This window comes from Pecten maximus, chromosome 14, assembly GCF_902652985.1.
Source record: "Pecten maximus chromosome 14, xPecMax1.1, whole genome shotgun sequence".
Taxonomy (NCBI): domain Eukaryota; kingdom Metazoa; phylum Mollusca; class Bivalvia; order Pectinida; family Pectinidae; genus Pecten; species Pecten maximus.
The window spans coordinates 19,576,560-19,591,043 of record NC_047028.1 but is presented as its reverse complement, the minus strand read 5'-3'; the positions used below and the strand labels follow the sequence as shown (position 1 = coordinate 19,591,043).

General features: G+C 32.8%; 1 protein-coding gene across 2 annotated transcripts; it reads left to right on the top strand.

Annotated features, from left to right (window-relative positions):
* Window positions 1–1,930: 1,930 nt before the first annotated feature.
* LOC117342509 (acyl-coenzyme A thioesterase 9, mitochondrial-like) lies at window positions 1,931–13,315 on the top strand. Of its 2 annotated transcripts, none has more exons than XM_033904685.1 (14): window positions 1,931–2,030; window positions 3,147–3,271; window positions 4,061–4,106; window positions 4,520–4,713; window positions 5,033–5,125; window positions 5,605–5,708; window positions 6,326–6,399; window positions 6,786–6,853; window positions 7,901–8,012; window positions 8,487–8,577; window positions 8,980–9,065; window positions 9,716–9,803; window positions 10,369–10,525; window positions 11,319–13,315. In XM_033904685.1, exons 1-14 carry the CDS (start codon window positions 2,011–2,013, stop codon window positions 11,360–11,362), a joined length of 1,302 nt encoding a protein of 433 aa, XP_033760576.1. In that variant the 5' UTR covers window positions 1,931–2,010; the 3' UTR covers window positions 11,363–13,315. The 2 variants fall into 2 exon arrangements, with proteins under 2 accessions (XP_033760576.1, XP_033760577.1); XM_033904686.1 differs by lacking the exon at window positions 1,931–2,030 and adding an exon at window positions 2,453–2,543.
* Window positions 13,316–14,484: the final 1,169 nt, after the last annotated feature.

Genomic DNA, 14,484 nt, shown 5'->3' with positions numbered 1-14,484 from the left:
AAGATGTATAACCTTTCACAGTAAGGTCATATAAGTTACTGTGGACGTGGTTTTATAAAAAATATTGATTAACGAACTTCACTGTGTGCGCATACAGGTTTAATGACATAAGAACACAGGGACACAAAATAATAAGGATTATATTTGAAATTTTGGATTATATTTTAAATTTTCAAGTTTTTTAATGGCCAATGCCAAAATACCTTCACACTCACGTAAGTCAACCATAATTACAATATACAGTATACATTTTTGTATGCATGTTTTAAGTTTATGATAACGACCGCTGTGTGATATCACCGTGTGATATCCTATCAAAGGCCTTATAATAAAACAAAAATAAATCTGAACCCCTTTCCTGTTCCACATAACACGTGATAAAACAGTAACTGGTTAACTGGAAGCTCCTCCCCCACCCCCTCTTCTTCCCCCTCCAAATCTGTTACAAATAAAGGGAAATAACTCTTTAATAACGTTGTTGCATTTATGCTACTTGAATATAAACCACCATAAACAAACAATATTTTGAAAAGATATTGTGATTATGTATAAAATTTTAACGTTGAAGTATCGTTTTCTCGTAAAACATCAAATAAAATTAAGTTTGTATTCCTATGTGTCCCACCAGGCAAGAAAGTTCAACTACTACACTATATACTCTTTTCATATCCCAATTTAGTTTAACTTTAAGTTATTTCATAACAATAAAAGGAACATATATGATGTATGGCTTGTATTTTCGTACTTTGATCACCACGGTTTTACATGTTTGATAAGAATATCGAAAACGAATTGTAACGGTCAGCTAGGATGTCGACGAGGGAAATCAAACACCAGACTAAGCTTTATTTTCCGAAAAAGATATATGGCACGCCCTTCCGTCTTTTTATAAAAGCATCTTGTCATCATATTACACCAAAACGGAGACGTGTATTTCTGATACACGTCTCTGACCAAATGTTTGTGACATATATATACAAAATGTAATAAAATATTCTTTTTTGACGAATGTAATTAATACCACCAATTGGTTTTTAATTATGATATTGATTTTATACAAATTAGTATTTTATTGATGTACTGTAATTAACAGTCTATGCTGTCGTCTGGTTGTCTGTATAATTGTTGTTAGGAGATGGCTTCATAAGTTTCTATACCTTGTGTCTGATCCTTTTCACCGATTTTGGTTAATAAAATATGTTTAGAGTAATTGACTCTCAACACGTGATCTTCATCGATAATCTATATATAAAACTTTTCGCTCATTCCACCAGAAATGTATCTGTTGTTTTGACAATTATTTCGATCGATAGTAAATGAATAATATGCATTGTAATATGCCCAGAACACCGCTGTTTCAGTTTTTCTTCTTTCAACGTGAGGCTACCATTTAGCCTAACCTATTGTGTAATGCGAGAGGTTTCTGAAATATTTTTGAAATTACGCAGCAACCATTTTTTTTCAATTCCATAGACAATCTCGAAATTTTATGCATGAAAAACTACCGAACAACGAACACCTATATATAAATGAAATGTTTGAAGAGAGATTCCTTATTTCATATGGAATATAGTACTAACAATTTTCATTTTGAATTATACGTATGGAGTTTCTGAAACATTCATATAATTATGCATGATCATCATGATAACATGATAACACAAAATTCGAAGTTTCAAACGTCAAGAATTGTTGCCTGCATATCGTTCAACTTGTGGGGGGGTTAAAAAAGATGTCGCAAACAACAGTAAAGGTTCGGAATGAATCATCACATTGATTTAAAACCCTGAAATCAAATCTTTGTAGAAAAAATCACTTTAATCCATTCAGTAATGAAGGAGAAAAACGAAAATATCCAAAGCTCGGGCTCGGGTCTTCAGCTCGGGCTCGGCTCGGGATACACAAATTCTCTACCACCGCCTAAAGTGTTGTTCGGAGCTCCTCTAATGTTTTCCTTATCCATAAGAAAACTTCAAACTTTTCCGGTATTTGTTGACAAATGTACGCAAGATGTCGTTTTTGAAAGTGTGGTAGGTTTTCTTTTCCTGTGTACATGTTAGATTAATCTAAATGTCAACATATCTTAACACATGTGTGATTGTACAGTACATGCCAATGTATCGGCACACGTGTACATTAATCAGAGGTCGACAGAATGTGGATGCATCTAAGCTTACACTGTAATAACGTTAGGTATATTAGCAAGAACTTCACGTACAGGGGTTCGTTACAAATGATATTATATATGAGATGATAGGTCGCACATATATATATGTGCGACCCATCTCCTATATCATATCATGTGTAACGAACCCATGTGCGCACTCGTGTGCTCCCACCACAGAACATGGACATATCTAGCTGGTTTTGCATGATAAAATTACCAAGAGATACCTATACATCATGTGTATATAAAGTCTATTTCGGTATTTCTTGCTATTTTTATCATCTAAGACTAGACATGCCCATGTGATCTCATTCTCAGAATAATAATAATTGGGATTACAATCTAGTCAAAAGTGACACGCTTTTCTGCTACAACAGTAAGTTACATTATGTATATATATATAGCTAGCTATGGGGCAGTCATAAACCTGCTATCTTGTAGAACTATGATATCACAGCTCTACCTGCTCATTCCCTGATGTTACATGGGATGCTGTTTCCAGAGAGCCAGCCTAATTTCCTCGGGCCATAACACCTGCGCTAGAGCATAGGTGCTTATATATATATATAATTAGCACGTTTATAAGTCCAAGACCAATTATAGACTAATATATCTGTATTAGTCTGTAATCGGTCTTGGACTTATAAACGTGCTAAGCACCAATGGCTAGACACTTTGACGGATAAAATGCGAATGTCTATAAGCTGTTTCAATCACATATACATATGTTATAGCCTACAACATAACATGAAATGCATTTTGTATACCTTTGCAGTAATTTTCGAAAATGGGTATTTGCAAAGATTACTAATTAAATAATAAAAAAGCTATTTAGTATTAAAGTATGACTATGTACATGTTTATCCCTGATCAGTAATTTGAATATAATATATAGGGTCTCGTTGTGCTGGTAGGTAAAATGCTCTGTTGATCCATTTTAATCAAACTACATTTTAGTTATATGCGTTTTACATTGTAGTTACCGAACATTACCGAGAACTATACAGAAGCTACAGCTGCTGAGGATATGTCCCCGTCAAAGAGTTTCCACTGTGTATCTGTGCACGTCGAGTCATCCACAGGAATTCACCACGATAAAACAGGGTAATCATCAGGGCAAAAAAATAACCCTGTCTATAGTGGTTGATAAAAATGTCATGGTAAACAGATTCCTGGTTCTTGATGGTTCCTAATAGTTTCAGTGGCTGATTATACTTATTATAATGTAGTGGAACTGCATGAACTGGGTCGACCAGGTAGCTCAATGGGTAGAGCATTCGGCTAGTGTTTGGAGGTCTCGAGTTCAAACCCTGGTCTGGCCATGCATTTTTCCTGTCCTATCACAATAATATCGGATAATATAATATCTTGCTTATTTTTTCTGGTGTACCAAATTTCCTCTGTTTTAATATTATGATATGGTAAAAAGTAAACATGCAAACTCACCAAAGGATAAAGCCAGATTTGTATAAATACACTCATTTAAAGTGTGTTAAAATCATGGTAGAATACAGGATAAGTATATGTATGGTCCATCACTGACAAACATACCAAATAGTACTGGTGTAGGTTATAAAATGTTCACTTGCATAATTATAACTGAACAGGTCTTCTATTAAATACCACATGTACAAGTCTGGAATCTCCATTGCTAATATATATCACAACAATCCACAGGGGCTTGTCACGTCCCTATGACACAGAATAAATAATTACAGATCAATAGATGATCTAGGGGTCAGACCCTGGGGTTCGTGTTTTTCATTCTGGATCAAAGGAACATGTCAAGCCCCTGTGCAGCAATCTATGTATGTGCCTGTCTCACATACAATTGTGTTGGATTTTATGAGTTGAAGTAATAATTATTACATCATTTTTCCTTTTTTTTCTCAGCCAGAGAAGTGCTGAAAGAACTTGTAGGAGCTCAACAAATATGGGGGTAAGTAATTATATATAGACTTTGGCTGTCTTTGACGTGATCATTGTAGTCAGGTTGTGTGTGACAGTGACATACATTTTTCATATATTTGTGGAAAAGTGACCGCCACTACATGAATTTCATTTTTGGAATAACTCTGAATTTGCTTCATATGCAATTAATCAAGTGTACATTGTACAATATTAAGTTTGGCTGATAAAGTATAAAGGAACATTTTTTTTTCTTTAATTGTGAAATTTGTGCATTTAAGATGAATCTTTGGAAGGCACTTACAATATAGTTGATATCTTTTTGGTCCATAAAAAGTTTTGCTTCCCCTTCTTATCTTCACTTACCTAGTTAAGAAAGGCGCTATGTAATCCAAATTTAATGTATGCAATGTAACGGTACAATAAATGCTTGTCATTTTACAGAACACAGATAGAAACTCCTAGCCAGCCACAACTGTCCTTCACACAAGATGATCTACCTGTGCGAACAATGAAAGACAGCTACCAAGAGGCAGTTATCCCCCTTGGATCAAACCCTACTACCAGGGAGAAATATGTCAATTTCTATGAGGGAATACGTTTTGGCCGAATTTTGGAGGATCTTGACACATTTGCTGGTACTTACTATGTAGTACTTCATTGATATCAAATACATTGCTTATTCTTATATACAACATTCCGTCCATGAAAAATCCAGAGAAAAAAATTAAAATCAAACCTAAATATTTTTTTTAATATTACACATATGTTCTTCTCAATGGCTTGTGTTATTCATGGTTAAAGATATAATTTAAGTAGAAAGCAATGTTGTCTAGTAAATTAAAATGTATTATAGCAGTCAGAAAAAGGATGAATTGCAAAATGGGAAACAAATTCATTTGTTTTATGAATCGGGAGATTAATCAATTTCTTTAAACTGTGGATCTTTTTTTAAAGTGTTAATTAGTTATACCCACACAACCCATGATGACCAGACATCTGACCACAAGTCTCCTATCGCCATAGTAACGGCCTTGGTGGACAGGATTGGTAATTATGTTAACCTTATTACAAGCATTGCAAACAAGATACTACTGCAGCAGAATTCCTTAAAAGATATTGCATCAGTGTAAACCAAATTTTCAAGATATTGCTTTTTAAGATTTAGAAAAGTTTAGTATAATGTAAAAAGACAGTATATATCTGAGGGTCAGACATTTATTTTCTGACAGTTGTTTTTGAGTTTGTGGTATAGAAGTGGTAAACTGATGCTGTCTGTAGGTGGGAATTTGTTAGTGAAACAAAGAAATTGGAAATATATTCGGTTGCCCTATGCACATACATATACAAATGTACATTAATCAAACTTGTATTGTACTATAATTATAAAATGAAGGTCACTGTAACATCTTCCTCAATGTCAAAGGTTCAATTAATGTTTTCAGTTCTTAATTTTCCCAATGTACAAAATGTTTCTATACCAGGAAGGATGCATTATAGTTTCAACAAGACTTTTTTGTTTGTTTCAGAATTGGAGGAACATCCTATTAAAGCAGACAAAGATATTTTAATGTCAGGTCATGTGACCTGGGCAGGAAGTAGCTCTTTAGAAGTCACCATGAAGTTGAGACAGGTACCAGTATTATAATCTCTCACATATGTGCTTTTTGTTTCATGTATTTCACACAATTATTTCAATTATCATTAAGCCGATGGGAATGTATCTCTATCCGATGGGAATTTATCTCTATCTATAGACTGACTTGCTAATTAACTTACCCTAAACCCATTGTGGAAATTGATATGTCCAGTTGTATTCCATCTTCGGAATCCCAGGGGTTATACTCACAAACAATCACTGCAAGATAACTGATCTAGATCATACCGGGTAACTCATTGGTTTTGAAGATGGTTGTATGTATAGAGTATAGCTGGGGAACTATTTGGGGAACTAGTTGTTCTCTAAAAATAAAACCATGTGATCTTTAGTGTTAAAAGACAAGCATTTATTTATCATGAGTGACCAGGTAACAGTTATCACAAGACAATCAGGAAAATGCTTGCTTACCATGACCAGACAAGGATGGACAGGAAGGGAATCCTTGTAAAATATGACACATATTTTGTGTTACTTCAGATATTATTATTTAAATAATGGTTTAATTTTTTCTACTGTACTGAGTTGGTTTAGCTACTAGACTAAGCTAGTATTTTGGTCGCGGTTGGTGATTTGTGAGCTTTGTATTATAGGAGTATGAAGGATCACTACGACAACTACTAGAGGCCAAGTTTGTGATGGTGGCCCGGAACCCTGTTACAAAGAAGTAAGGAGATGTTTAATATTTATTTGTATTTTGTAAAATGATGACTTATTTTCTTTGTTCATAAGTTAATTTGGTAACAGGATTAACATGGTTTACTTTAGTATTGTAGATTTGGTACTATTAAAATTAATACATTGTAATACACAAGAATGTGATATCATCAAGTATGAAATGGATGATTATATAGACATAGCTTAGGTACAAACATTGTACTTTATGATTAAACAGAAAGTTCTCCAAAGTTTGAGTAATTGTTAAAACGTGTTTAGTGGTAACTTGTATTCTAGAAATAAGTGTAAATTAGACCATCAAAAGTACACCATATTCATCACTTCACAATGTGTACATGTTAATTACCAGTTGAAATATTTTTGTTTGTTATTAAGGTCTGCACCTGTGAACAAACTACAACCAGTTGGTCCTGAAGAGGAAAGCTTGTTTAAGTTAGGAGAAAGTAAGTTATGGACCTTGATATTGATTTCATTCAAGAAAAATATTAATTGTAAAAATATACTCCACGGCCTTGGACCCAGCTAATAATACCTGGTGCTTCAACGTATTTAAAAAATCAAAATATTTGTTTTATTGCAAAATTGTTATTACAAACATGAAAACAAGGTAATTATTATGTCTTAGTACAAGCTTTAAATTTCTAGTGTATACTTTAGTATGATAAATGTGACAAGGAAATCGTTATTTGCTGTGTTTTGAATTTCCAGCTCTGCTTTCATTAAAGTTAATATCTCAAAGTTGTGTGTTTACATGTGTGTATTAGTCAGATACCTATATATAGGAAGTGGGTGTACGAAGGAGAGAAAAAGAAGTTGATGTAGGTCACATAAAGTATGCACCTTGTATTTATCCCTTCATATTTACACCATGTTTACATTTGTATACTACATATATCCTTCAGTAGTATTTCAGCATAAATTGCATGTTTTGTGTATTTAAAATGTGCCCTAAAAACAGTTTAAACCCACAAGTACAGACTGAACTATTTCAAAGGTCATTAAGTACAGAGCCCCACTCGATTTGCACTCTTCTCGGAAGAGAAGCCTTCTAAGAAGATCGCATTCTGTTATATGTAAATCGGAAGAAAATAACCCAAAACAAACAAGTTTTAAAGTTTTCACAAACACTATGACACAAACATGTGCATGTATGTGTCATAAATCCTTCTCTAGTGAAACTTATCACTCGCACACTGAAACATGGTCACCGCCATCTTGGAAGATAAATCTTCCAGCTTCAAGACGGAAGAGGTAGAATATCTTCCAGAAGCAGAAGAGCTACAAATCGAGTGACCGGAAGATATATTCTAGAAGGAGAAGAGTGCAAATCGAGTGGGGCTCAGACTGAACTATTTCAAAGGGTCATTAAGTACAGGCTGAACTATTTCAAAAGGTAATTAAGCACAGACTGAACTATTTAAAAGTTCAGTATAACAATGTTTCTCTATCTTTCTTTTTCCTTAATTTTACTGCATTCCTTTTATGTATAGGTAGCAAGAAAAAGAGGCAGCTGGAAGGGGAGCGAACTCTTCTGAAAACTCCCCCGTCAGAGGAAGAACGTGAACAAATACATAAGTTGTTCCTTCAAACATTAGACTCCAGGTACAGAAATATGGATGTAGTGTTCTGGCTATATCACTCCACTAAATCTCTAGCTAAATTATCAAAAATTGATTGATCTATGAGAATTTGTGGAAAATGAGTTAATTAAAAAAGGCTAATAAGAGTTACATTATCAGATAAGTTTTATTTGAAACTCAGTGTACACATCAGAAATTTTGATTTATTTGCCGTACAAAGTAAGTATTAAACAAATAATCAAAATGATTTATACTTTTTTTATAAAGATATATGCTCCACTCAGAATATTTCCTGACTGAACTCCTTAAAAATCTTTTAACCTTTGTGAATATTATTATCATGTTGTACATGCATATTCAAAGAAGATTCTTACATGTAATAATTAAAAAAAATGTTCTTTTAAATTCAAATATGATTATAGATTATAGATATAATTTTGGTTTTAAACATAATTTTGACTTTGACTTTACTATTATTGCCTTCTTGTCATTACAGTGCGTCCAGTTTTCGTGTACGAGTAAAACCAGACAACAGTGAATGGATGGAGAAAACTTTACTGAAGAATCTTACAATCTGTTTCCCCGAGGTATATAACAGTCAAATCATTGTACACATAGTTCAAAAATATTCTCTCTTATATTCTCTCTATATTGAATTTAAATATTTTTATTTGTTTGTGACCATATATGGATTATTGGTATTCATGTTGTTTTAAATTTTACAATGTACTAAATACTATTATTTTTCTTTGTTATGATAAAATATATGTATTTGGAGAATTCCATTGCTGGGATTTGTTGGGGATAATTTTTTTCATGTTTTTCAAGACAGTTTGTCAAATTTGATAGATTAGTTGATGTAGTGATATTAATATTTAATATGGTACGATATGATCATTTTTCTAATCTCGTTAAATGTACCTGCATATATGTAGGACCTATACAAGGAATGATTATCATATAGACATATACCATATTACTTTTTTCAGCAAAGAAATTTATATAACAAGATATTTGGTGGTTATTTAATGAGAAAAGCATTTGAGCTGGCTTGGACAAATGCTGCTATGTATTGGTAAGTCAACAGTAATGGATGTTCTTTATGTACCCTGATATATAGCTAATTATCACGTTATCAGCCTGTTCTCCAGATATTTTGACCATGTGATATTTAATTTTCTTATGTCACTAGTGTTATATAGTTTATAATTGTAACTTATGCCACCAGACAAATTGCCAGTAACTAACTACTCCGATTGGTGGTCAGGTGGCACAGTGGTAACACACTTGCCTTTCACCTAAGCAACTGGGGTTCGATTCCCCGAACAGACTTGAAAAGGTACGGTGTCACCTGCCCGACCATGTAGGTTTTCTCTTAGTACTCCAGTTTGCTCCCACAGTAAGACCCCTCCAGCGCTTCCATCTGGGACAACAAGCGTGATTAATATAAATTAATATATTAAACTTGTTTCGCAATTGTTGTAAAATAAATAGTGAAAGCAGCGACATATATGTAAATGTTTTCTAGTTTTAAAATAATAATGCCAATATCGATACGGAAGTGTTTACTTCAGTATCAATGCCTACCTGTATTTTCACCATTAAGGCAATATTCCCATACTTTTTGTATGTATGGGCACTTTGTAAACAAAGGTTTCACCCCCAGAAACCTCCAAACTCCTACACTGTCAGTATAACTCTACCTCCCTGTTATTTATTTTTCAGTAAGTCTCGGCCATATGTAAAAGCAGTAGATGATATTTTGTTTATGAAACCTGTAGAAGTTGGATCGGTTTTGTTTTTATCCTCCCAGGTGAGTTGCCAGATTACAATAGTATAAGTGTTAATGCCACCATTACAGATAAAGCTATGTATGTTTAGTACTCTCAGGACCGGCATTTTATTTTAGAATGTCAGAGTTATTAGAGTTTGAATTGTATGATATTTTATTACTAAGATTACGAGGATGTTTGGCCAGGACCAAAGAAATACATGTACATGTACTTTATTTTAAACAGGTTTTTATTTTTAAGTTTTCCGAGTTTAAGTTACTGAAATTTGACTGTATTGCATTTTTCATATCTTATTAGTAGTTAAAAGAAACAAAACGTAAAAAGTGAATTAATCGATAATGTATTACAGCATCAATACATTTTTATATACATACAATGTACATTGTATTCTGATAATTCAAATTACGTCATTGACTATTTTTATCAAATGTTTTGTTGGTTAAAAGATTCATGTTTTTCTGTCAGTATTATTTTGGTGCAAAATATTTCCAGAAAATATTACCTATCTGACAGAAGAAAGTGAATATTTTCTCTATGAGGAATTCCTTAACAGCTCCCCTGGGAAATCTGTACTGTAATTTTCAGGTTGTGTATACTTCTGGGTCAATGTTACAAATGAAGGTCCATGCAGAGGTGGTTAACGTGGTGGACTGTACTCGGGCCACCACAAACAACTTCTACTTCACCTTTGACACACGTCAGAATGAAGATGTTACAACAGTTCTGCCAAAGAGCTACGCTGGTAAATCATTATGCTATCCTCCTTAAAATAATGCAGATCAATTCAGATGTTTGTGTAAACATGGATAAAAGCCCTCAAATCCCTCAAATGGTAATATGATAAATATGGAACAATTTTGACACATGTTATGTTTCTTCAGGCATTTTTTAGAATCTACTGGCAGAAGTTTTTATTAAAATTTGCGTTTATCTTCATTTCCATCAAAGCAGGAGTCATTTTATAACTGTCAGTCTAAAACATCTCATTCTAGTGGTATGTACAAGTTGTGCAATATAGCCGAATTCCTCTGATTAAAATTAAGAGTGTTAGAAATCTAATTTCTGATTGTGTGAATTAAAAATTCAGCAATTCTGCCTAAAGCATAGTTGTCTTTGCTTTGATTATTATTAGAGACATTTTTGACCATAAGTCTGTAATGAAAAGTATATTTAATTTTGTTTAAAAGGCAGAAATTTTCTATAGTTATTAAACCTGATACTGTAAATGTTGAAATTATTGCGGGGAAAATCACACTAAATATGCAAAGGTCTATGGAAATAACCACCGACTCTGAAATTTTGATCTCCATTAAACGCCCCCCCCTTGGAAAAATTTCACGCCCCTGGGGCGTTTATTAGAATAAATACGGTAAGTACATGTAGTTATCAGTTATTTATGTTAGTTATCAAATTAGCAGTTATTGCAAATGTATATACAGTATATAGGGAAAGAAGGATAAAATTTTACCTGAATAAACTGAATTTTTTATGTGATACTTGTGTCAATGTTGACAGGTGACCTTTCTATGTTACAGAATCAATGCTTTATCTGGATGGAAAGAGACACTTTGAAAGCTGATGATGTGACAACGATAGTGATAAAAAAAACTGTGATACCTATTGAAAAGCCGAAACAGTTTTCCTTAATTTCATATCCAACAAGACATTAGATCTATTTCTTACATACATGTTCGATCTGTGAGTACAGAGAGCTGTACATCAGTAAGTTTGACAGTGTATGTAATATGTACTGTTAACTTCCTAGTATTATCATTATTTTATTTTTCATTTAGCGAATAGCCAGAGGAATGTAAGTGAAATTAGTGAAAGGATATGAGGATGTTGGAGCAACATAAACATATATTAAAAATGTTTCTAACCCTTAGGCTAGTTCCCTGTAACAATAGCTATCCAACAGCAGCTATCTAACCATAGGACTTATGGTATATATTTCGTAATGTATAACCAATCGTGTAAAAGTTTTGATATATGTCTCTAGTCTAGTTTGAAGTTCACCAAAGATATTGACCGAGTGCAGCAATATAATCTTTAAGTTTGTCAATCATCATGAATTGGCTATAACATTCACGTATTTGACTATTTAAAAGTTTTGAACCATATTTGATAAAACGTCGCAGGTGACCATTTAGGTCCATGTACCTCTTGTTGAAATGTTTTTAATCCACAATTTCATTTTGAAATAAATACATCAAAGCATTAAATTATATTGATGTACAATTTCCAGTATTACTTTTATCTAGACTGCTTAAAACAGGAAAAGTTCTGGGAAAATTTTGAATTAATAGTAAGTGTATTATATTGAAATGTATACAAGTCTTATACATTACTCACTGTGGTGAAAGGTTCATATTAACATCCTACGCAATGCAGTACAGCAGCATATGTTTAACATCCAAATGGTTTCTGTTTAGGTGTGTAACATCCTCGTAAACAATTTCATTTGTCAAGAAACTTTTTTTTTGAAAAATACTGTATATATATATATACATTTCTTGTATATATATATATAAATTGTTTTATAAAGGAATACGAAAGAGTCAGAAAATGATATTTGCTAAACTAAGGAGTGACAATCAACTTCAGGAGATATGATTTAAGGTGTAAGCTGGGCTGTGAATTACTTATTTATGTTTCTGTTGAAATCCTTGTTATATTACACTTAACATTATCCAGACTGTTTATACATGTTGAATTATTAACAGTTTAACCAGATCATCATGAATTCAGATAATGATAAGTGACAAGTTTAAGAGTCTATTTGATATATATACAGTAGTGTACTGTATTATAAATTTGTATTATTTTCTGAACCAGGCTTTGGAATCACAAAATTTGAGAATATTCCCTCGATGTTCTTGAAATATGACTTGTTATCTTACATACAGAACATTTAATAAAATAAAACATTTTCTGGATCATTACTTTAAAAAGTGAAATACTCTGGTAGTTAAGAATTTGTATCAATAAATTATCTTGATGGTTTAACTTATATAGTAGATATAAATATCTAGGACTCTTGAAAATAAAAAAAAACTTTAATTGCATAACATTTACATAAATTTGCTGTATGTAATATTTTTGTTGATGATATTATTGTTTTAATAAACATGTATTGTGTTAACATTTGATCAAAGGATTCTGTTTCTCTACACTTATCCTATCTCTGTTTACATGTACCTTGGAAATATGACAAAAATAAATGTCTTGTATTATGATTTTATTAGTTCTGTTCATCAAATCTAACCATCAGTAAATGTGTCTTTACTTTAGTAGTATCAACATTTTACAATATTTTGTATGCCAATGTTTATATATTTTTTATTTATAGAACTGCCATTAAATATATATTGACCTTTTGTATTATGAAACCATATAAAGTGTCACCAAAATTTTTAATTAAGTGTTTTTATTTTTATTATGTCAATGATTTGTGTGGAATATATGATTCACTTAATATAAGATAGTTGTCTTTTTCTTAATCCATCAAATTAGATTAAATGCAGTAATGATGGTAATACTGCATTTTTCTTATTCTTAGCCCACCATCATCAGATGGTGGGCTATTCAAATTGCCTTGCGTCCGTGGTCCGTTCGTCCGTCCATAAACAATTCTTGTTATCACTATTTCTCAGAAAGTACTGCAGGGATCTTTCTGAAATTTCATATGTAGGTTCCCCTTGGTCCCTAGTTATGCATATTGCATTTTGGAACCAATCTGAAAACATCATGGCCAACAGGCAGCCATCTTGGATTTTGACAATTGAAGTTTGGTATCGCTATTTTATAGAAGGGACTGAAGGGATCTTTCTCAAATTTCAAATGTAGATTCCCCTTGGTCCTTTGTATTGCATTTTGGGACCAATCTATAAACAAAATGGCCAACAGACAGTCATTATCGCTAAGTCTCAAATTTCAGATATAGGTTCCCCTTGTTTGAAAATTACAGGAGGGATGTTTCTCAATTTACACAGATTAGTAAGAGGAAGAGAAAAATAGAGAGAAGATCAATCTGAGATGGAACCTATAAAGATCATTCAATGGTGGGCGCCAAGATCCCTCTGGTATCTGTTGTTATTGTTGTCCAATTGTATATAAAATGAAACTCTTTATATAACATAGTAACACCAATGATAAGGAAGACAACTTTAGGACTTGTGCCCTGACCGGGCCTTTAATGCACTATCTCTGGCACCCAATCCCCTAGCCAGAAATACCTGCAGCTTATACCACTGCGCCACATTCTCGTTCTTAAAAAATAATGTTTCTCTTTAATATACAAACAAGCCAACAAGCAATCTTTCAAAATATTGTTGATGTTTTATAGCAGTAATGACAAACTAAGACAATATAAAACACAATAAACTTATCATACAGTCTGAAACAATGGAAAATAACATGTGAAATACAACCATTGGCTGCTGCCCTATAAGTGCCCAGATGAAAAAACTAACAATATGTCACGTAAGAAAAGGTGTCAACAACTTTAATTGCCAGAAGCAGTATACTCATCGTCGGATATCCACGGTTGATTTCACTATGCTATATACTACACTTGTAAGTGTAGTGTAGTGTAATCAACCATGGGTATCCAAGGATGTAAACTATATTTAGTCTGGGTCTTAATATTTGATATGGAATGCATGCATATGTTATAGTTTGGTAGCATTTATTGAAACCTTT